Source organism: Eublepharis macularius, chromosome 5, assembly GCF_028583425.1.
Source record: "Eublepharis macularius isolate TG4126 chromosome 5, MPM_Emac_v1.0, whole genome shotgun sequence".
In the NCBI taxonomy this organism is placed as follows: Eukaryota; Metazoa; Chordata; class Lepidosauria; order Squamata; family Eublepharidae; genus Eublepharis; species Eublepharis macularius.
This window is the reverse complement of record NC_072794.1, coordinates 29876302-29900519: the sequence shown is the minus strand read 5'-3', so window position 1 is coordinate 29900519 and position 24218 is coordinate 29876302. Positions and strand designations below refer to the sequence as shown.

At 43.9% G+C, this 24218-nt stretch overlaps 1 protein-coding gene across 1 annotated transcript in view; it reads left to right on the top strand.

Moving 5' to 3' along the window:
- Positions 1-23861, top strand: part of TNN (tenascin N) — a 37581-nt gene extending 13720 nt beyond the window's left edge. Inside the window, exons 6-15 of the mRNA XM_054980338.1 lie at positions 2167-2430; positions 4802-5065; positions 5887-6150; positions 10705-10835; positions 12531-12663; positions 14475-14626; positions 15830-15926; positions 17697-17864; positions 20911-21074; positions 23502-23861. Of these exons, the coding sequence (XP_054836313.1) occupies positions 2167-2430; positions 4802-5065; positions 5887-6150; positions 10705-10835; positions 12531-12663; positions 14475-14626; positions 15830-15926; positions 17697-17864; positions 20911-21074; positions 23502-23651 (1787 nt within the window). The 3' untranslated portion in view covers positions 23652-23861. The remainder of the gene's footprint in view (positions 1-2166; positions 2431-4801; positions 5066-5886; positions 6151-10704; positions 10836-12530; positions 12664-14474; positions 14627-15829; positions 15927-17696; positions 17865-20910; positions 21075-23501) is intronic.
- The last annotated feature ends 357 nt before the right edge of the window (positions 23862-24218 follow it).

Below are 24218 nucleotides of genomic sequence, written 5' to 3'. Positions count from 1 at the left end.
TGATAAAGTGGTTATAAGGGTTAGGGACCTGCTTGCAAGGTTCTGGTTGCATACATGACACTCTGTAATGACTTTTCTTCTTGGTGTTATTGGATTCAGTTGGAAAGATCTGAGCAATTGGATCCCATATAAGTGTCGTCCAGCTGTGTGGAAGCTGTTCATGGAAAAACAGCAGAGCAAATCTGTTTAGGATTACCCTGTTCGAGTGAAATAGGGATCCAAGTGATTATTTGCAATTTTGCTAACTCTTTTTTATGACTAATTTATTGCTGGAGCTACCAAGCAAAGTCCTCCTGTTATTGCAGCATTCATATTTCCCCGGGGCTGGCTTGATATGAACTCTAATATATTTACTCATGTAAAGTTAAGCATTGAGTCTATCTCATGGGAGCCAGCACTGCTAACATAATGAAGATGGTTTTAGGATTCAAAGGAACTACTTTGATCCACTGGAGCAGAAATAATGGTCTATAAGGTCAAACAATCTCCTTTTTTACTGGAAGATGATCCAGGATCACCTAGAAATCGATGCAAATTAAGGATAATGAGAATGCTTGACCAAAACAAAGCTCAGTTATTAGAGAAGATATCTTGTAATTAGAATGAGAATTATAGCTCCTTGGATGACCAAAAGGTAAGGATGAACACATTTTTACTTAAAAGAACCTCTTTTTCGGAGAGGTTTGGAAAATTAAGATAATGCTTCTTAAATGCTGCAAACAGAAGGCCATATTTTCCTCTGAATTTCCTGCAATGCGGTAAATGATATAGGAAAAATTGTTTAGGATGCTTTGGTAGCATACGTTCTCTGTGTTGGTATATTGCGTGGAATTTGCCGCTGGAAATGTAACGTCAAAACAATCTTGGCTTAATTTTTTTAAAGCATGTTTTTGCTCTTCCATCCCATCCATCCCTTGCTTTGTTAATTTAATTTGATATGAGATCAGCTTAAAAGAACACTTTGAAAAGCTATGTAACTGCCACGTACAATAAAATATCTGGCATCATATTCAAACATTCCCTGATTTCAGCACACATATGAATATGCAGGATTTTTTGCAGGGGGAACGCGGGGGAACGGAGTTCCGGAACCTCTTGAAAATGGTCACATGGCTGGTGGCCCCGCCCCCTGATCTCCAGTCTGGAGATCAGGGGGCGGGGCCACCAGCCATTTGACCATTTTCTCTGAGGGCAACCCACTGAGTTCCGCCACCTCTTTTCCCAGAAAAAAAGCCCTGTGAATATGTGTGTAAGAATATGAATTGTTTGATGACTTAACCAGTTCTTTTAGTGTTACATGTGCGATTACAGAGAACTTTGCCACATTACCAGTTTTTTCTTTACTGGAGTCTGAGAGCAGGACGGAAGTGTAAAACTGCTCCAATCTCCCTGGGAAGTTTACTAGGATCAGTGTAATATATTGATTGTGTATGTCATTATAATAGCATACATGGTCAACTGTCTTTACCTTTCCTATTTGGCAAGGACAAACCAGTTGAGAAGGAGGAAGGCGAAGATCTTCCTTGAGATGGACCCAATGCTTAACTTTCAAAAAGGCTGAGAGATCTCTTCCTTTGTTAAAAAATGGTATTTGTGTGTGATCCCTCGCACCATCTCATTGAAGGCAATGCTGTATGGATAGACTGCATCCACACTCATATGTACGTTTGGACATTTGCACTTGATTTATCTCCACACTTTCTTATCCAGTAGGTGAAATATATACAGAAGCCTAATTATTTGCGTGGATCTCTTTGGCTGGAATCATGTTTAAGGAGGAATGTTTGAAGATGCAGCACACCTTATCTGCTTAAGACTCCATGGTGGAGGGGATGGAACTTGCTCATCACACATTTCTTCATAGCCCTCCACTTCCTACTTATATATCCTTGCAGGCTTTTTTGTATCACACAATATTTCAAATCCTGCAAAAAAACTCCCCACCCTAAAATATCACTATGGTTAAACGTAAAACACACAAATGGAGTAAATAATAAGCAAATTGGCATGAATTGTATTTTATGCATGATGTTTTTGAACACAGGGATCGAATCACCTTGTTTCAGAATTTGAATTTTTATGGTACAGAGCTCAAATGGAGAAGGGAGGAGCATGGAGAATGGAACAGCCTTGTTCCTAACTCTTCCTCTTTTTAATCTCTCAAAGAAATTGACATCCCCAAAAATCTAGTGACTGAACGAGTAACTGAGGATACTGCCACAGTCTCCTGGGACAAGGTCCAAGCTCTTATAGATAGATATTCAGCACGATGCACCTCTGCAGATGGAGACACCAAAGAGGTATCTATAGGGAGAGACAAGAGCAGCACCACCCTGACAGGTTTGGGCCCAGGCAAGGAGTACGTCATCTACGTCTGGGCAGAGAAGGGGAACACGGAGAGCAAGAAAGCAAAAACTAAAATTGTGACAGGTAACTGGTCAAGTGAGAGGCACATTGTTCATCAATTGCAAATTGATGAACATGTGCAGGTGAACTCAAGCCATCCTCCCATAGGGGCTTACCCATTAAGCTCCTATGTCCTCCAAGGATGACTTTGAGCCACCTTTGCATGCCCTCCTAGCTGAGGATGGGAAATTACTACTCTTCTACTACCTGTTTCTGGAGCCTCACTTGGAAGGAATTGTCATTACAGATGAACTCTGGCTTTGGGCTGGTAGTTTTGGTCAATGACTCTGGAGGCCTCAGTTTTCTGGTTCGCAATAGATGTATCTTGAAGATGGAACCTTCCTTACTCAGCTGGTGATTCTTCCAGAAGATACATATTCAGGGCAAGGATGAGCTGCTTCAGCCACTCTTGGCCTCCTTACTACTTCGACCTGAGAAACACCCCATGCTCTTATACTGCGGCAATAACCTGTGTGCTCTTTAGCCTATAACTACAGAAGATAACACTTTTGAGTGTCTTCTTCCATGGCTATTGCCATATAAGATCCCCAGGTTTGCTTGCTGCTCCTCACCTAGACCAATCTTGCTGCTCTGCTCCTGATTCCATCCTGCTGTGCCTTCAACGGATCTGGGCTTCTGCTTCTATTTCTGCTCCTTCTCTTTGGTCCATCATCACCTCCTCATGCCCCCCCCCCCTTTCCTGGATTTGCCCATCGCATCCAAACGCACCATGTTCTCTGTTTGTTCCATTTGTCATGACGCTTCGCTCTCTTTGAATTCCCGGCTTCTGATCTTCTGCTGAATTCAGCAGCATTTTCCCATCCTGATATTGTGAAATCTGTCTATACTTTTGGGTCCAAGACTGCTGTCACCAGGACTTCTTTATCAACACATTGAATGACAAACTGCAAGTCTTACAGGAAATGACTTTGATGTCAGGTATAAGGGGGGGGGGCGGAACTGTGCTTAAATTTAAAGGCTTCTTGCCAGGAGTGCACACTCAGTTTTACTTCCATGAGGCCTGAGAGGGGCAAAAAATGGAACCCACTATGGGAGACCTGGAACACAGCAGTCTTGTTTTTTTAATAAAAATTGGCTTCCTAACTTTTTACTCCTAAGTGGGTCCCTAGTAAACTTAACAAAAATGGTAATAAGTGGCTGCCATCACCCCTAGCTGTCACCATTTCCAAGGCTGTATCCAAGGGGCTAGAAGAGGAAGAGGCTTGCCCCATGGTCCCTGAAGTACCTTCAAGCAAGCATAAAAGAAGCAGGACAGGAATTTACCTCACAAACAGCAAACCCACTGAAAGGCAACTCAGACTGAGTCTGAATCCACTGGGAAACTACAGGCCTTCTCTTTAAATAATGCAAAATCTCCAGGAATGGAAAAAGATGTTCCTTGTAATGTGGATGACTTATAGCACAATCCTAAGAAGAGTTACTCTAGTCTAAGCCCATTGATTTCAGTGGGCTTAGACTGGGGGTAACTCTGCATAGGATTGCACTTTTAATATCTTACAGCCACAGAGATGGCCAGAGGCAAAGCTTATGAAAAACCAAAGGTGTAATTCTGCTTAGATTTACAAAGATGAGGTGAATAACCATATCTGTTAAGTCCTAGAAGAGAAGCTGTGTTAAATGTAGTCATTGATTCAATGGACAAAATTTATCGTGTTCTCTACCATTTTTACTTCAAGCACTTTTATGTACTTTTGTCTTCTTATTCTACCCTCTCTTTCCCTAATGTTTCCCCACATGTTTGCAGATACAGTCCCTTAATCCCATCTTATGTAGGCTGATGGACATTATTCAAACTAAAGTAGTTTCCTTTTTTGGCTCAGTCTACCATACCCGCCATTGCCCTGATGTTGCTGAACCACTTGATATACACATCATGAGGGCTGCAATTCACTTAGGGACATGTAGTCCAGGATTTGTGGCTATGCTGGGTGTGCTTGATATCGCATCCATTCATCCATCCACTCAGAGATCTATTGGGTCACCCTCCCACCCACTTGTTAAATGCAGAAGATGGCCCTACTGTGAAATAAGGTGATACAGCAACCTCAGGAGGTGGATTTTGAGTGCCATTAAAAATTATTTTAAAAATGAGAGAGACACAGAACTGACCTTAAGGTTCAACCCAGGGGGATGTTTGCCTGCACCTGCTCTGGATAGCACTTTTACCCAGCTGCTATTAAGTTTTGTAAGGTTTATGCAGAAGAGCTTGTGAGTGGATTGTACTGCCTGTTAGTCCCTGGAAAGAAGGTGCCATTTTGAATTCCCACCCTCGGGCACTGTAATGCTTTGGCCAGGTTCTGGAGTGACTTTTGGAGGTCTGGGAAAATCTAGTCTAAATCATTATTGCAAGCAACCTTTCTTTTCCTCCTTGCAGAAATTGATGGCCCAACTAATCTGGTAACCAACCATGTGACAGAAGACACAGCCACCGTATCTTGGCATGGGTCCCAAGCTCCCATAGACAGATATGTTTTGACCTATACTTCAGCTGATGGGGACACCAAAGAGATGTCTGTGGGGAAGGACAAGAGAACCACTACATTAATGGGTCTGAAGCCGGGCATGGACTACACCATCTATATCTGGGCAGTGAAGGGAGCCCAGCAAAGCAGGAAGACAAACACTAAAGCTGTAACAGGTAACACAGATGGGATTCTACTAAATACGGTGCCATCATGTTGGTTTTATGTAGTAGGTTTATTTATTAAAAGTGTGTTCATCCCACCTTTCTCCTAAAATCCAAGGTGACTCTTGGTCCTTTTCCTCCTGCATTGTATTTCTGACTTTTATACAACATATGTCACTTTCACGCAAAGGGATAAATACAGGGACGTTCTATATTTGAACTATATTGAACGGCTCCAATGCCAACTATAAACCTCCCCTGAGCACTGTACATCTGAATAAGTACAATGAATGGGGTGATAAACTCATGAACTCCTAGTCGTGAGTTAGGAAGAGAGTCTCTGGTAGTATGAAAGGCCATCTGCATATGTGCCAGTATTTTCATACTCAGTTAATTCAAATCGCCACTTGAAGCTGCTTTACGCCGAGTCAGGCCATTGATCTGTCAAAGACAGTATTGTCTACTTTGAATGGCAGTGGCTTTCCAGGTTCTCAGATACAGCCCTTTCTCATCACCTGATCCTTTTTAAAACTGGAAGCGCCAGGGTTTGAACCCGAGACCTTTTGCATACAAAGTAGATGCTCTGTCATTGAGCCAGAACCCCATCCCATCCTCGGACATCCAGAAGCAAGGGTGACATTTAATTCCCGAGAGAGAATTGCAGATACCTGCTAGCAAATCTGCCCACATTAATGCCATCTGTGTTCAACCAAGATGTGATTAATATAGAAAATTTGGTTACAGACAGAAAACCGGAAGTTTCAAGGAGATTATGCATACTCAGCTGATGCAGGAAAAAATATAAGAGTCATACTGATATTTTAAATTCACAGAAATTGATAGCCCTGCGAATCTGAAAACAGACCAAACAACAGAGAACACAGCCACTGTCTCCTGGAACAAGCCCTTGGCTGCCATAGATCGATACATACTGAGCTATACTTCTGCTGATGGAGAAACCAGAGAGATTGCAGTTGGGAAGGACAAAACCAGCACCACCTTGACTGGGCTGAAGCCAGGCATCGAGTATGTCATCTACATCTGGGCTTTGAAGGGAACCAAACCAAGCAAGAAGACAAGCACAAAAGCTTTGACTGGTAACTTGAGGGGGTGAGGGAGGGAAGACGAAGGGGACACTCTTGTTCCTGTAAAAAAATCTTGGGTGCCTTTTCTTAACATCACATGTAAATATTATTTTGAAGACAGGCTGCTGGAACAGTTGCTGGCACTTCACCATCATGCTCATCTTTTCTAGTATCTGCTGGTCATTTTTTTATCTCTCCCCCCTTCCTCCAAGGAGCTCAGGGCAACATAAATGGTTCTCTCACCTCCATTTTGACTTCAGAGCAACCCTGTGAGGTAGGTTAGGTTGAGAGAGAGAGACTGGCTCAAGGTCATCTAGCAAGCTTCACTCCTAATTGGGGATTTGAACCTGGAACTCTCAGCTCAAAACCTAACACTCTAACTACCATGCAGTGCTGGCTCACGTTGGCTACGTGATAGGGTTGCCAGGTCACCTTACCCTCCCAGTGGGAGGGGGGAATCTGGCACTCAACTTCGTGCCATCCTGGGAGTCCTCCTTGCACCTGCACAATGATGTCACTTCCCAGAAGTGACATCATCACACTGTAGGGTTGCCAGCTCCCTCTCCCCTCCTGCTGGAGGATGGGGTACCTTACACTTACCTCATGTTGGGCACAAGGGTATTCTTTGCATGTGTGCCCTGGGATTGACATAGCCCATATGGGGCCTAAATCGTCCCAAAACGAAGCATAGAAACGCTCCTGTGGCCAGTGCAATGACATCACTTCCAGAAGTTGTGTCGCCATGCCTCCAGGGAGCTTGCACACTGACATGTGTTCCCTGGGTGACTGCTGGTGGCGAGCAACTCGGGGGGGCTTACTACCTCCTGCCAATCACTGGGCAATTGCTGGGCAAGGGGGCAAATCCAGTGGGCACCTAGGAAACCCTATTGCACAGGCACGGGGCACACGTGGGCTTCACAACAGGCTGATTTGGGCCCAAAATAGGCCCAATTCAGCCCATTTGGGGCCCAAATCAGCCAGCTGCAAAGAGAAGGAGCACTCTTGGGGTGGCACAATGACATCACTCTCAGGAAGTGATGTTGTCATGCTGCCCTGGGAGCACACCTGGGCGGCCTGTTCCTGTGCCTTTCCCCCCTGCCAGCCAGGTGAGTGGTGGCAGGGGGCAGAGTTGGAAGCAGGGGATCCCCCACCTCCACGGGGGGCCCTGGGATCCCTACTGTGTGAAGTTAAGGTTATCACCTTCAAGGCAGTGGCTGGTATTCTCCCAGAATTACAACTGATCTCCAGACTACAGAGATCCTTCCCCCAAAGGAAATGGCAGAGTCCCCCCTCTAGAGCTATGGTTATCCCACTGAGTCTAGGAGAAACAGAAGTCCTAGAATTATATCACGTCCCTACTGAACTCTCCCCCCCCCCTCAACTCAGCCCTTTCCTGGCACTGGCTCCAAATCTCCAGGAAGGTCCCACTCTGGAGTTAGCAATCCTGTGGGTGCTACTGCATCAAATAGGGGAACATGAATCTCTGCCCTGTGAATATGTTCTCTGATGGTATCATGATGGTATATTGCAACATCTACAGAAGTAGCATTGCCAATATTGAGCACAAACACACTGAAGAGGGTATCTTGACTCTCGAAAGCTCGTACCCTGGAAATCTAGTTGGTCTTTAAGTTGCTACTGGACTCGAATCTTCTCTTACATTGAGGAGAGTTTAGTAAAGCCAGATGTATTTGGTGCCCTGCAGTGCCCTCTGCTGTCCAACTAAGAATCAAATACGCTTCTAAGGCTGTTTCCACGCCCAATTTTTTAATCTCTGCATAGAAAGTTTGTTTAGCCCCTCTTAAAAATGTAGTGTGAAGTTAAACCAGAAAACAAACATCAGTTTCTATATTTATTTAGATCTGCTCAAGGATGCTCAGACAGTAAAACAGTGCAGGAAAAAAAAAACAGTGCCACAAGGATTATCCATCAGCAATAAAATAAGCTACAAAAATGAGCCATGGACATTAAAACAACATTTACCAGCCTAAAATGATGGGTTGGGTCCTACCTCTGTGCTTCTACTCCATTGAGTGAAGTTTCTGTTTATTAAAATATTTATACCCTGCCTTTCTTTTTGGCTCAAATTGGAGCCTTCCTTCAAATTAAGCAGCTTTTCCATTGGAGGATGGTTGGAGCCAACCCTGAGATTTTTAAAAGAGACTGTCTAGAACGGCAGATAGTTAGTGAATTGAATGCACCTGGGCTGTGCCGAGATTAGGTGGTTCCTCCTCCTCGTTAAGATAAAGGGTTGGCGTGGGCGGGGAGGAGCTAGTTGGTCGACGCCAAGGACAAGCTTTGTACTCATCCGTTAGTTAGTGCTAGCCAAGTTAGATTTGGGTTTTCTTTTCCTTTTGTTATTTATTGCCATTGCTGTTGCTTTTAGAGTGGCTTTATTTGATTTAATAAATAACTATTTTGCCTAAAGCTCGAGTGTCTGGCTGCGGTGTGCAGGGTCCTCCAGGCTAAGAACCCAGAGACTCCTGGCGGGTCTTGTGTGAAGCAGGTGAAATTACTCCTCTAAGTGCTTCTTGGAACCTGGGTGGCTGTTAGCAGCACCCAGCACGGAGCCAGAGGGGCACCTGCTCTTTACACAAGACCCGCCAGGAGTCTCTGGGTTCTTAGCCTGGAGGACCCTGCACACCGCAGCCAGACACTCGAGCTTTAGGCAAAATAGTTATTTATTAAATCAAATAAAGCCACACTAAAAGCAACAGCAATGGCAATAAATTACATTGGCAGGTTTGTTATTTTGCTAGACAGGATGAGTCTGGATAGAAAGCTCGAGCAGGCTGAGGAGTCTCCATTGGATGATGAAACCGGAGGCCAGCCCTTGTTTGGAGAAGTCCTATGTTCCGGAAGAGATCCCTGGTGGCAGGATCAAGTTACAGTGGGTGAGACCCTGAGGGGACGACAGGACCAGGATGGAGCTTTAAGGAACGGGCAGGACTCAGTGCAGCAGCAGCTTTGTGCCCTTATGACCCAAGTGTTGGCACAGAACGCTCAGCAATTGGCATTGTTACAGACTCAAGTTACTGCAGAACAACAGAATTGTTGGGCACGTATGAGATTCCCAGAATATCAAAAGGGAGAAGACATCAGTGCTTTTTTTCATCATTTTGAGGCAGTAGCTCAAGATGTGGGCTTGCCTGAAGATCAGTATATGGGAATTTTGAGACGATCCTTACGAGGAGAAATATTGGAACTGATGGCGGGCTTAACAGTCCAGCAATCCAGAGACTATTGCTATTTTAAAATCTTGGCCTTACAGCACTTTGGTAAGTCCAGTGAACAACTGCGGAGAAGTTTTAGGAACGCTAGTCCCCAGTATAAAGAAACATATGCCTTGTTTGCTAATAGACTGCAGAGAATGGCCATTAAGTGGGTAGAGTCTGTTAATGCCCGCACCTTTGATGATTTACTTGAACTGATGTTGAAGGAGCAAATCTATCAAGTTGTACCATCAGAGTATGCTGTGCTTGCAAGAGCTCAGAGACCAAGAACAGTGGCAGAGCTGGCTCAGCTTCTGGATGAAATTGCAGCTGCTAGCCAAGTTTCTGCCGAGTATAAGCCACCGACTTTTAAGCAAGCAGCTTCTACACCCCCAATCTCTCTCCCTAGGAGAGGCAGAGAGGGTGAGTCCAATTATAAATCAGTTCCGACTCCCAAGCCTCGAGCTCTGCTTTCTCCTGAAACAGTAAGAAGGGAACAGAAGAGTGGGGAGGGGCAGATGTCAAGGGGAGGGGCAATACAAGATATTATATGTTATCATTGTAAACGGCCGGGACATGTGCGTTCTCGCTGCCTTGAGTTGCAGCCGAGACCAGAGCCAAGGCAGCCAAGAGTGCACATTGTTTCTAGTGGGACACAGAGAGCTATGCCCCCACAGGACTATGTACTTGAGGAAGATTGGGATGTACAAGGAAGAGAAGAGGTGGATACTACAGACTCTGTTGCCTCTCCTGACGAAGCATCTCAGTTACAACTCGTGAGTAGTCAGGTGTCCTTGGGAGGGAATTGGCCAGTTCAGGCTATTCAGACAAGGAGAGACCAGAGCCAGCCCCAAGCTGCCTTACGGGATGAGAGGGATAAGATTTATATGAGGAGGATTCAATTGGCTAATCTTCCTAAGCGGGACATTTCAGTTTACATCAGCCAGAATCAAGCAGACTGGTGTGATGCTAAAAGACTGGTGTATGTCCAAGTTCAAGATCAGATTACTGTGCCCTCCTTCCTTGATTCTGGGGCTGACCTGAGTTCTCTGTCAGAACATCTATTCCATACTTTGGAATTGCAAGCAGATGGTAAAGTGGATATTTATACCTATGATGGGCAGGCCCAAGAGCAGCCGGTCACATTTGCCAAAATAGCAATTGGGGATTGGGAAGAAAGAGTCCCCTTGTTAGTACACCAGTACTTTACAGAGACCTCAAGTGAGAAGCAGATCATAAAAACAGTTTTTTAAATGTTTGTAACTCCTTAGTTTTTAGGTTCCCACAATGACGTATACCACTTGTGACATGATGAGAGAGAGATTCACTTGGTTTTTGTTTGTGGCTGTTCTAGAAATTGACCCTCCACGGAACGTCCGTGTATCAGATGTGACACAATCTAGCGCAGTGGTCACATGGATGCCACCCGATGCCCAGATTCATGGATATCTTCTCACCTATCAAGAGCCTGATGGCACTATCAGGGTAAGCCAGGGAATGCTATGTAATCTCAGTAGAGGAATTTTGTGTAATCTCAATAGAGGAATGACCTCCCCAACAGAAGCAATATGGATGGAAATACTGGGTCCCAAGTGCGTGGGGAGGTACTATTGTCTGGCTGATCAAACCCTTGAAGCTGATCTTGAGATAGTGATTCTGCACACGTTGGATAATGCACTTCCAATCCTCTTTATCAAACAGTTGATAAAATGCATTGAAAGTGCATTATCCAACGTGTGCGGAATCAGGAAGGTTGCTAAAGCAGATAGAATTCCAAATGAGGCTCCTGTTCAGAATTGAAGACTTCATTTTAAATGTTGTAGAAACCCTCTCATTCAGTGCATCCTTTCTGATATGTACCCTTCCGCACTCTGTGTATTTGGGATACCAATATTTTACTGCTTAACAAATATAAAATGTAAGACAAATGCACCTAAAGAAAGCCAGGCTCAAGGTAAGGACCTGCAAAGCATTTGCAACATAGACTGTGTCTTTTGAAATGAAGTATTACAAATGTTTCTTTAGAATGGTGGGATATACACATTTTGATAAGTCAATAAGATTCCCTATGCCTTGTTTTATTAATTTTTGGTTCACATGTAAATTACTTAGAATATATCACAACAGTGTAGGGTTGCCAAGTCCCCTTACCCTCCGAGTGGGAGGTGGGAGACTTGGCACTCACCTTTGTTGATGTCTTGCATGCAAGGGCTCCTTGACTATGCAATGACATCACTTCCAGGAAGTGACATCATTGTGCAGGGCCTTGTGCTGCTCCTGGGAGCATTCCCGCACTCTGCAGCGGGCTAATTTTGACTTGTTTGGGGCTGAATCAGGTCTGTTTGGGGCCTATATTGGCCTTCCGTGAAGCACAGGAGCTCTCCAGGGACCTTCTGGTAGTGTTCCCGTGCTCTGCAGTGGGCGAAATCAGGCCTGTTTGGGGCCAAAATTGGCCTGCTGTGGAGCGTGGGAGCTGTCCTGGAGTGATCCTGCACTCCACAGCAGTCTGATTTCATCCCCAAAAGGGCCCAATTCAGCCCGCTACAGAGCCCAGCCCTGGATAGCTCCTGCACTTTATAGCAGGCCAATTTAGGCCCCAAATGGGCCTGATTTGGCCCCAAACAGGCCGAAATCAGCCTGCTGTGGTGCATGGGAGCACACTGCATTGCCCTGGAACATGCCCCGGGGGGTGCCTTTCCCCAAACCAGCCAGGTAAATGGTAGTGGTGGGCAGGGGGTGGGAGCAGAGATCCCCTGCCCCCAGTGGGGGACTGGTAACCCTACAACAGTTCATTAAAATTAGAGAATCATCCAGCATAAAAACAGTTCTAAAATGCATCCTGGGAAAACAGTAAGGGTGTTTGTTCTCAATTCCCTCTTAAATACTGGACTTGATGAACAACAGTAACAATTTCATGGACAGTATTAATAGGACAACTCTGCTGCTATTAATTGGATGGTCTACAGTGTGTGTTACTACTCTGGAAGGGTATATTTTTTATCTCCTCATAGAAAGTCACAATTTTTGTAACCACACTCATACACCATCATTGTTCTCTGGATCTCTGGCCTATCGCACAGGGGGCAAGTCACTAAAGAATGGATGGGAGAACAGGAGTGGCAGAAGTAGAATTCTTTGTGGGATGTATTTTTAGCTTCTCTTTTTGTGTGTATGTCACAGGAAGTACGGCTAGGTCCCAATGAACAAAAGTTTGTGTTAGAAGGCCTTAGTCGGGGTACTAAATACACCATCTACATCATGGCCTTTAAGGGAGACCGTTGGAGCAGAAAGGCAGCTATTACCTTTTCCACAGGTAAGCCTTGGTCATTGCAATAGGATTTTCAGCACTTGGTATTTAGGGTTCCCAGCCCAGTGCTAGCAAATGCTCAGAGATTTTGGGGGTGGTGCTTGGTTTTGGTGGAGGTTTGGGAAGAAGTGTCATCATTTCTCAGTGATGCTCTACGAATTTCCACAATCTCTATGGTAAAGACCATAAAGATAAGGGAAAGTCCTAGAGCATCACCATCGATAACATCACTCCCATTTTTCCTTCTGCTCCACAAATTTAGATTTGTATTGTAAGCTGCCTTAAGTTCCTGCAAGATAGAGAGGCAGCTAATAAATGTTTTCAATAAATAAATAAATAATCTGGGGTGCAGGACTGAGGGCAGGATTGACCACTGCCAATGGGCAAATGGCAAGTCTGTTGGTGGTTGTGCTCAAAACTGGCTGTAGGTTATCAATAACAATCTGCATTTAGTCTTCTGGAGAGTTTCACTTCATAGCTAGTGGAAAGAAGCCCCCAAACCTCTTTCAAAACTCAAGGTAAAAAGTTGATGAGTATCAGGACTTGACTTGAACTTTCAGGGTTTCTTTCAGCCTTCTGAAAGAAGGGAAGGAGTAAAATCTCAGCGGAAGGGTCAAAGGGGAGTGGAATGGGAAGTCTGTTTTTTGCTTGGCTTAAAAGCTTTCATTATTTACTCCCCTCCCCCATCCATGAGGTTTAAAATGGTCCTGAGGTACCAGGCATAGACGGGCTCCTCAGACTTTATCAGGTACCATCTTCTGCCAGTATAGCGCTTGCCTCCATCCCACTTGCGTCCATCTCCTGCCAGGCTCCACCCTTTATATGCCACACTCCCTCCCCCAACATCTTAGTCTCAGGAGGCGTGGCAGTTCTGTCAAGATTTTTCGGTTAAAGTATTATTACTAAGAAGATTGTATTAAAAATAGATTGGTTAAACAGCTAGGAATAGAATGGGTATATTAGAGAATCTGAGATGTAGAAGAATTTGAACATGCTTAGAATAATGGATACAATATATATAAGACTTAGTAGAACATAGTTAAAAATAATTTAAATGATAAGATGGGTTAAGGGTTGGAAAGCTGTTGGAAGTCAATAAGGAGGGGGGGAAGGGTGGGGGTCGTTAGAATTTAGGTAATATGGGGAATGTATGTAAATTTATGTACTCACCAATCATTTTTTTTTAAAAAAGATTTTTCGGTTAAAGGAGTATAGTATGATAGTAGTAACAAGCTTTGGTCATAGAAAGGGTAAAATATTAAGAACAACCACTAGACCTTTTGAGCGGCCTAGATAAATTGTGTTGAGGCATGGAGGTACAGTTGGAGGTAAAATCTCCTGAAGGTGTTGTGGGTCATGTTATTCTGATCCAGTTGGCATGATGCATCTATGGACAGAGCCTATGAGCCAACAGTGGCATGAATGGGTGTGAATGCCCTTGCTTCTGGCCTGGGTCTCCGAGAGAAGGAAAGCTGCTGGTCTACCCACTTCACTTTTCTTGGATTATTGTCTACTGGTACTTAAAAGACCCACAAATGATTCAGACAAAATACATCAAGACATTCTTTGAGATTATGATGACTATAATGCCATTAACCATTTTCCCTGTCTGCATCCTAGTTGTATAATAATACTATTTAGAGCTTATAAAGAGATTTGATGCATTCCAAGCATTTCCCACTTATTTTAGCAGTTTTGCTTGAGTCTTCCTTTGTTAACTTTGCCCTTTGTTGCCGACTGAATCTCTTTTGGCATTTCTGTTTTTCTGCTTGGAATTTAACAGATGTGCTTCCCCCCTCCCGCATTTTTTCCTGCAGTCAGTTTACTGTATCCCTATCCTGCTGATTGCAGCCGGACCCAGCAAAATGGGCATTCCTCAAGTGGTATCTACACCATCTATCTGAATGGTGACCTCAACAGACCCTTCCAAGTGTACTGCGACATGACCACTGATGGTGGTGGATGGATTGTGAGTGACTCTGCTTCTTTGGTTCTTGTTTTTCTGTTCTTTTCCAAAGAATTCCCCAGTATTTATGAGTCTGTCCTTTTCTCTGAGTTTTCTGTGTTAGCAATGAGCTACCATGTATTAATAAAGGAAACCAAACAACAACAACAACACTTGATTTATATAAAGCCCTTCAGGACAACTTAACATCCACTCAGAGAGGTTTACAAAGTGTAGTATTATTATCCTCATGTGGGTTGGGCTGAGAGAGCTCCAAGAAGCTGTGACTGACCCAAGGTCACCCAGCTGGCTTCAAGCGGAGGAGTGGGGAATCAAATCCGGTTCTCCAGATTAGAGTCTTACTGCTCTTAACCACTACACCAAACTGTGCCAGATCCACATTCATCTCTGCTTCAAAGCACAGAGGGAGATGAAGGGTGAACTGAGGGACAAGACAACCTAAGGGACAAGGCAACCTAAATCCTTCAGTTTAGGTTGCCTTGAGAATTGGTAGAGATTAGCAGAATTGGTAGAGATTAGCAGAAATACGGCCGTTCAGGCTGGAGACATGGCCTTCTTATGGATCCCTTCTTATGGGTCATTGGTAGGGATTATTAATTGTCTCCTGGTCCATTTTGCTGTCATTTGGTGGAGTGCTTCTTCCCTGTATTCCTCTCTCATCTGCCTTGTGGTTTAATGTGGAGATTGGTGGTGGAAAGTGCTGTCAAGTCATAGCTGATTTATAGCAACCCCTGGTGGGGTTTTCAAGACAAGAGACTTGAAATTACCTCCCATTACCTACCTGTGCAACCCCTGTCTTTTTTGGAGGTCTCGTATCCAATTACAAACCAAGGCTAACCCTGCTTAGCTACTGAGATGGGGCTTGCCTAGACTATCTAGGTCAGGGCAACACAGAGATTATCTAAAGTTAATTTCAGAACTGGTGCAATATATACTTTGCTGCAGTTTATGTTAGTGGATTGACACAGCTCTGCAAATAAAATTAGGTTATTAATCCCAAAATGCATGGAGAAAGTCATGTGGGGAGATCTGTGTAAACATCTCTATGCATTGCTGTAATTTACTTTGGATTTTCTAATTTAGAAAGTTTAGCCTCTTGTTCCTAAACCTTGTTATCTTTGCTTTTTATCTGCATTCTTAGCATTAATATTTTGCATTTAGAAATCAATGCTTGATGAACGTTTGACTTCTGCTTTACTTTTCCAGGTGTTTCAGCGGCGAAACACAGGGCAGCTGGATTTCTTTAAGCGCTGGAGGAATTATGTCGAAGGCTTTGGAGATCCTAAAGGGGAATTTTGGCTTGGTACTTTATGGGATTCAGAAAGGATGGGGAGGCTTTGATTTGATTGCTGATTAGGACAATCCAGTTCTTCTGGGCAGCACAGTGCCCCACTGGAAACAGGCTTTGGGATCTATGATCCAGTAGCCACGCCAATTCCAGGTCTTAAGTAGACTCACCCAGCCCTTTCTCTAGTGACCAGTGAGGTCAATGAAAGGTGTACCCCCAAGGTTTTGTTTATTTAAATTAAGGCCTTCCATACATCCAACAATGCTAGGATCTTTCAATCAGGAAGGGATACCTTTTCAGTTTCAAATGGTCGTTTGCAAGCTCTTTGCCCTTTCCATGTCTGTTTTGACTGCTGAATAACTTCTGGATACATATTAAAGTATAAGATCACCAGAGGATATGCTGCTAAGAGTCCCCTGTTTGGAATGTTGCTTGTTTGTTTATTTAGCAAATAGGGGCTATGTGGGGGGGGGTCAATTCTGATCAGGACCACAGCATGGGGGTTAAACCTTCTCACCATAGCATTCCCCTCTTCTGAATGAGCTCTGAAGATCTGCTGTTTGCCCTGCTGGAACAAACAGACGGGCCATCTATATGTTGCTTTGATCTCTGCAGGGCATTTTGAAATGGGAAAGTGCTGTGGAGGGAGAAGAGTTAATAATCCCCATCCATACTGGGACCTCATATGCCTGTTATTTAGGAAAGAAATAGCCTTGGAGCTCCTTCAAGTGAGGGCCCTATATGAACTGGGGTGTGTGCTTTTATAAGTATGTTTGTTTCATCAAGTCGTAACTCTCTTATGGCTACCCCAGCAAGAGGTTTTCAAGGCAAGCAAGGAGCAGAGGTGGTTGGCCATTGCCTTCCTCTGCAGAGCCACCCCTGCCTCCCTTGGTGGGCTTCCATCCAAATGCCAACCCTGCTTAGCTTTCAAGATCAGATGAGATCAGGCTATACCATGCTGCCTTCCACACATGCTTTTCTATAGTGGTGCAAGGCCAACTAACAGCCTGTAGGCCACATCTGGCCCCAGAGTGTATTTTCTGTGCCCTTTCCTCCTCCATTCCCAAGGTGGAAGATGCCTCTTTTTGCCTGAGCAGGGAATAAGAGGTTTTACCTTGGGAGGAGGGCTTGCTGGAGCAGAAAGGGCACTTTGCGCACTGTGTTTGACCTAGCCAAAGCCATTTTAAAGGACAACCTTCAATATGAAACGGGCCCTTCTTTAAGTTCTGCTACTGAGGCCCTGCCCTGGGTCTCCTGCCCTCAGAGATGAGACAGGTGGCAACTAGATCCAAGGCCTTTTCTGTGGCAGCACCTTTGCATGGAACATTGTGCCCAGAGACACATGGACAGCACTTTACTTCATGTGCCAGGTAGACCATATTATTCTCCCATGTTTTTAGTGACTGAGTTTTGCCGTGACTTTATTTGTTCTTGCAGTTTTAATACTAGGGTAGCTGTTGGCTTAGATGACTGAATCAGAGATAGTAATACTTCTAAATTCTAGTATTGTGTTCAGGATTGTGGGACAGGGGAAACAATAGAGAAGACTCTTGGTTTCATGCACTTATTTGTTGATTCCCTAGAAGCATTTTCACAGCCATTGTTGGCAATTAGATGATTTATGGTCTGATCTTATAGGGCTTTTCTTATGTTCATTATACAAAAGCATCTCTGTCTGAAGACAGTCTTAGTTACCACAGGCAAGTAGAAGGTGCCTATTTGAATGTCTGACTGATCCCTTTTTGTGAGCCTGTGATAATTGTTATTCTGAATTGTTTCTTTTAGGTCTCGAAAAGCTTCATGAACTTACCAGCACTGCTCCCATCCCTTTTGAGCTGAGAGTGGATTTGCGAACCCACAACGAGTCTGCGTATGCCACCTACGACCTCTTCCAGGTGGGCTCGAGCAGGGAGAGATTCAGGCTCTCGGTAGGAAAATACAGAGGCACTGCCGGTAAGCAAAGTTTTGGCCATTTTTTTGCGCTGGAAAATTGGGTGAAGGAATTGAGGAGACTTTCTTTTACTAAAACTGCACAAGGCTGTCTGGGCTGAGATTCATTCAAGGGCCCATAGTCCAAATAGAGGCTTGGAGCAGGCAGAATGGTTCTGCTTTCCTTTGGTGCCGGGAGCCTTCCCCTGACTCAGAGCCCAAAGAGAATTTTTCATCAGGAGATGGCTCCTTGGGCTAGAGGAAAGCCTCATCATTCATTCATTCAACTTATATACTGCCTCTCCACCATATTTAGTGCTCGAGGTGGTTACATAGGAATCAACCCATGTACTGGCACAGTCCAATAGGAATCAATATTAAATCATTGTCATCAGGAGGTTTGGGCTGCAGTGACATCAGTTTGCAGATGACACCCAGGTTTTTGGTGTTTTGGACCAGTGCTTGGAGTCAGTAAAGGGCTGGATGAGCTGCAACTAAATTCTGACAAGACAGAGGTTCTCTGGGTGAGCAGAAAGGCAGACTGGGAACTTTAGATCTCTTCTGTCTTGGACGGAGACTTCTCTTGAAAAGCCAGGTTTGTAGCTTGGAATATGGCTTGACAAAATAGTCAGCTTAGAAAACCAGGTGGCTGCAGTGGTTTGGAGTGATATTGTTGGTGCGTCATCTGTGCCTGTTCCCAGTTCAGTCACATTTAGCCCCGGTTATCCATGCCTGAGTTACATCTAGATTGGACTACTGCAGTGTGTTGTATTTGGGGCTACCCTTGAAAGTGTTCAGAAGCTACAGCTATTGCAGAATGCTGCATCTAAACTGTTAGTTGGGGCCAGCTGTCAGGAACACGTGATGCAGATATTACAGCAATTACACTGGCTACCAATCTGCTCCAGAGCACAATTCAGAGTGTTGGTTTTGGACTTTAAAGCCCTCCATGGCTTGAGACCAGAGTACTTGAAGGACCATCTTCTCCTGTATGTTCCTGCTCAGGAATTAAGATCATGGCGAGAGGCCCTCCTGCCTGTCCCATCAGCTAAAGAAGCTCACCTGGTGGGTACATGAGAGAGGGCCTTTTGGGGGGCAGTCCCATGATTATGAAACTGCATCCCCAGGGAGGTACACCTGCCCCCCCCGCTGATCTTCAGAAGGCAGCTTTTTATTTATTAAAAGCAGTTATTTAGGACTGCTTTTAATTAACTTTGCTTTTATGTTTATTGGCAGTCCTAAATTGTGCTCTTAAACTTTTTACTCATTTTATTATGGTTATTTTATCTATATTATAAGCCGTCTTGAGTTCCTGCAAGATAAAAAGGCAGTTAATAAATGTTTTAAATGAATGAATGAACGAACAAACGAATGCACAAACAAACAAACAAACAAACAAACAAACAAACAAACAAACAAACAAACAAACAAACAAACAAACAAACAAACAAACAAACAAACAAACAAACACAAAATATGAAACATCCTCAATTTTTACCTGTATTTTTTTATTCTGTGTAAACTGCCTTGGGGTATCCTTCTGGAATTAAAAGTAGGATTTGGAGAAAAAAAACCCCTTGCAATAAACAGAGAGGTATTACTAGCTCCTTATACTTGTGTCTAACTGCAGAAATAGTTTTGCTAATGGACACCCATGAGGAATAGGGGTTGCTGGTTAACTTTCACGGCCTGGGACCCACATTTCTTATGGACCGCATTTCCCTGTATGATCCCCTGTGCCAACTAAGATCATCAAGCGCCTCACTTTTGCTGGCCCCCTCTATTTGGGAGGTCTGCTCATCTATGGCCCATGCATGCTTGTTTTCAGTGGCCACACCCACACTTTGGAACAACCTGCCAGATATGGGACAGAAAACTCCTCCCACACTCCCTTCTGTAAAAGGTTGCATTTTTCCCATGTGCCTTTGGAAGAAGTACCTAATTAATGTCTCTGACTGGCAGTTGTTGTTGGTGATATTTGTTGCAGGAGTTGTGGTTTTATTTTTTAAAAATGTGTTTCAACTATGTTTTTAATTGTAGGTGTTTATATTTTGCAAGCTGCCTTGGGCATTGGGGAAAGGTAGGCTATGAATATTAAGAAACTAGCAGCAGAGCTCGTTGTGAGAAGAAATACAACGGGCTCTAGCAGTGGGGCCTTGGAAGGGCCGTACTGGCATGGCCCTCTCAAGGCCCTGCAGCAGTGGTAGGGAGCCCCGTTCCTTGCCATGGCCTTCCCACCAGTTCTGTGGCCCCTCACAGACCTGCTGCAGATGGCACAGAGGCCCAGCACAGACCTCCCAAGGCTCTGCAGTGGCTCTGCCAGGACACCACGCCAATGCAGCGCAGGCACACCTGCAGGCCCCTCAGTGTGCCTGTGTGGGGATAAAAAGTGAGTCGTTGCCAATATGGCTTGGCTTTTATATAGTAGGATATGCCGGTGAACAAAACTTACCTGTCTGTATCAAGCAACAGGTGGCTATGCCAGGGACCTGACCACAACCTGTGGACTCCTTGGCACTTCTGCTCTTTCACCATTGCCCTGCATGAGCAGCTCAGCTGGCAGGCATGCAAGAGACTCCTATGGTCCCTGTCTGAGTCACCTGTGCTCCTGGTGCTGCCTTGGCTGAGCAATGCCAAGTGGCTGATGAGCTAGAGACTTGGGTTGGGGCATGCTGATGAATTGATCTGCCTGGTTAACTGGATGCCAGTTAACAAAGCTTTTGCTGTAGTACTTTAAGAAGGACCATTCTTAGGTCCAGTGGGAGCACATATCTTACGTTTTGAATTGTTTCCATTATTTCTGACTGCTAGCGATGAAGAAACTCTTCCAGCAACTGAGCAGATTTCTGACTTCAACCTAAACAACTATATGTTGTTTAACTATACATAAATTTAACTTTTGTTAAATGCCACCTGTACAAATTTTTTAATTAGTTGCAATTGGGCCACCGAAGTGCAGAACTTGTTTCTTTGTCTGTCTGAGTGCGCACCTGCTGTTATTGGGGGCTGGGGATCAGACATAACAGGGCTCCCCACACTTCTAACGCCAACCTTTTCTTGCCTTGTTTAGGGGATGCTATGACTTACCACAATGAGAGGAAATTTACCACCTGGGACAGAGACAATGATATTGCTATCAGCAACTGTGGACTCACACACCATGGTGGCTGGTGGTACAAGAACTGTCATTTGGCCAACCTCAATGGTAAATATGGAGAAGACAAACACAGTGAGGTGAGTCTAGGGCTCGGTGCAGGTCCAAGCCTTTTTTTCTTTACAGCACAAGGTACACTGCTTTTCAAGAGCATAACAAATTTCAGGGATGGATGCCTGTTTGGTGTAGTGGTTAAGAGTGCAGGATTCTAATCTGGAGAACAGGTTTTGATTCCCCACTCCCCCACTTGAAGCCAGCTGGGTGACCTTGGGTCAGTCACAGCTCTCTAGAGCTTTCTCAGTCCCACCCACCTCACAGGGTGTTTGTTGTAGGGATAATAATAACATATTTTGTAAACTGCTCTGAGTGGGCATTAAGTTGTCCTGAATGGCAGAATATAAAACAAATGTTGTTGTTATTATTATGTTTAGAACTTCCTTAACCGTGCTGTAAATGGAATCCTTCTATTCTTTCAAATTGTTATTTTGAATTTATATATGAAATTCTTATTGCAAATTTCTAAAGAGGTGGAATACTAGCTCCAACTAGCAGAGTAGGCATACCTACATGGTAATTAGATTATAATTGATATAGAGTAATAAGGCCCTGACCTGGATAGCCCAAGCAAGCCCAGTCTCCTCAGATCTTAGAAGCTAAGCAGGTTTGACCTTGGTTAGTAATTGGACAGGAGACATCGAGTGAAGACCAGGGTTGCAGAGGCAGGAATGGCAAACCACCTCTGTTAGTCTCTTGCCTTGAAAACCCCGGCTGGGGTCACCATAGCTCAGCTGTGACTTGATGGCACTTTCCTCCACCCCCACCCCCACCTGTTTAATAAAGTACACTGTTAGTCAAGTAGACTGATGGGGGGAAGAGAGATGATGCTGGGCATGATGGGAAATCCTCTCTGCCTGCATATTAGGAGAGTCTTCAGTGCAGGAATTAAATTAATTACATTAAGTCATACCAGGTGTGAGAAAGATTTCAAGTTGAAGCAGGGCTACTGGGAAGAGAGAGAGTGACAGCTATCCCTTCAGAAATATTAAAACTAAGTCTCTCTCCAGCATGAATTAGAACACACAGGCCTCTTGTGAATAGGAGTAAAGAAAAACATGGTAGTCAAATTAGCAAAACTGGAAATAAATTTTAGGTGGTTCATAGATTTACAGTATATCCATATATTCAAGAAAATGCTTATAGGAACCATGAACATCAAGAGCAATTTATAAAGAGTGTTGTTATTTTAAAATTAAGTCTAAAAAGACAAATGCTGTGTTAGGATTATTAGGAAAGTGACTGAAAGCAAAAGAGCCATTATTGTAATGCCCTTGTATAGAGCTGTGATATGGCCGTGTTTGGAATACTGTATATAGTTTGGTTGACATTTCTCAAATAGGATATTGTAGAGCTGTAAAAAAAAAGGAAAAGAAGGCAACCGAAATGGTCTAGGAATTGGACCATTTTGTATGAGGAAAGGCTATGGAGTTTGGGTTTTCTGGTTTAGAGGTTCCATGGAAGAACCTCTAAATTAATTTTTCAAATCACAAGGAAACCCTACCTATGAAAATGTTTACAAGGCCAGAAAAGGCTGATGGTGAGGATGGAGCACAATTCAATTATTGCTAAATTACTGTTAAGCAAAGAGTGCTATACACACACATTTATATAACCTTAACAACAGCAATATTTTCAGGGATATTTGGATTTTTTTGGTGGTATTTCAATTTTTTTATTTATTCCATGATTTCTCACGGAACCCTGATGATGTCCTATGGAACTCTGACTGGGAAACACTGAGAAAGAGAGAACTTTTTCTCCCTATCCAATAATAGTGAAAGAGGCAACCAGTGCAGTTGATGGGCAGCGTGTTCAGGACAGACCATAGGAACTATTTCTTCACTCGAAGAGCAATTAACTTGTGGAATTCACTGCCACAGGAGGATGCTGAATAAGGTGGACCATTGGTCTGATCCAGTATGGCTGCTCTTACTTTCTTCACTGAGAGTCAGTGAAGGTTCAATCAAATAGAGTCAATTCATTAGATCTAACAGCCCAATTCAATCAAAGAAAATCAGTTCATTAGGTCTAACGACTACACGTAGTTAAGGAGAATAAATTCATTAGATCTAACAGCAAAAATTTGACCAAGGGAAATCTATTCATTAAATCTAACACCAACATTCAATCAAAGAGATTAAATTCGGTTCCATTAAGGAAGATCAGTTCATTAACTGTGGCAGCAAAATTCAATCCAGAAGACTAATTAAGCCTAACAGCAAGGCTCCATCGACGAACATTGTTCTGTTGGATCAGGCTGTCAAGTTCAATCAAATGAAAAAGTTTTGGTTCTGGAACCAATCCACAGGGTGAAATGGCCTAATGTTAACCCTGAACAACTTCATGGCTGTCGTGAGATGGTTTTATTATAAACATTTGCAAAGATTTGAATTTTTCCCCATCGTTTCAAGAAGCTGTTATATATGATAATACATACTTTTTCTTTGCAGGGAGTTAATTGGGAGCCATGGAAAGGCCATTTATACTCCATCCCTTTTACTGAGATGAAGATCCGTCCACGGTTACATGGTTTTGACCCCGTCCTGGGCAGGAGGAGGAGATCACTGGCAGTGGCAACCAAGAGGGAGATGAGCATTTAAATCAGTTTACTCCAAATGCTGTTCTTGTCAATCCAAGCACAGGAACTCATTATCATTTAACAAGCACATTTATAACCACAAACAACTGGCTTATATCCTCCTCAGAAAAACCTTCCACCTTAACTGAGTGGAACCACAATAAAACTTGTCCAACAGTGGCTGATTCCGCACACGTTGGATAATGCACTTTCAATGCACTTTATCAATCGTTTGAGGTGGATTTTTTGTTCCACACACAAAAAAATCAGTTCCAAATGATCTATAAAGAGGATTGGAAGTGCGTTATCCAACGTGTGCGGAATCACTCATGGTGAGCATTTTAAAGAAGAGGCAGGTGGGAACTAAGGACCAGTTCATAATCTACACTGGTGTAGTGAAGCTCCCATTGGCCTCTTCTTCTGCCATCCACTACGAGAGCCCCCATTCCTGTCCTTAAGTTGTCCCAGTCTTCCTCACTGCAAAACTTTGCTTGTCCTTGCCAGAGAAAACAAAGAATCAGCCACCACGGCTCTTTCCCTTCCTTGCTCTTCTGACAGCTGCGTTAGCTCCTTCAGCTGTGTTAGTGGG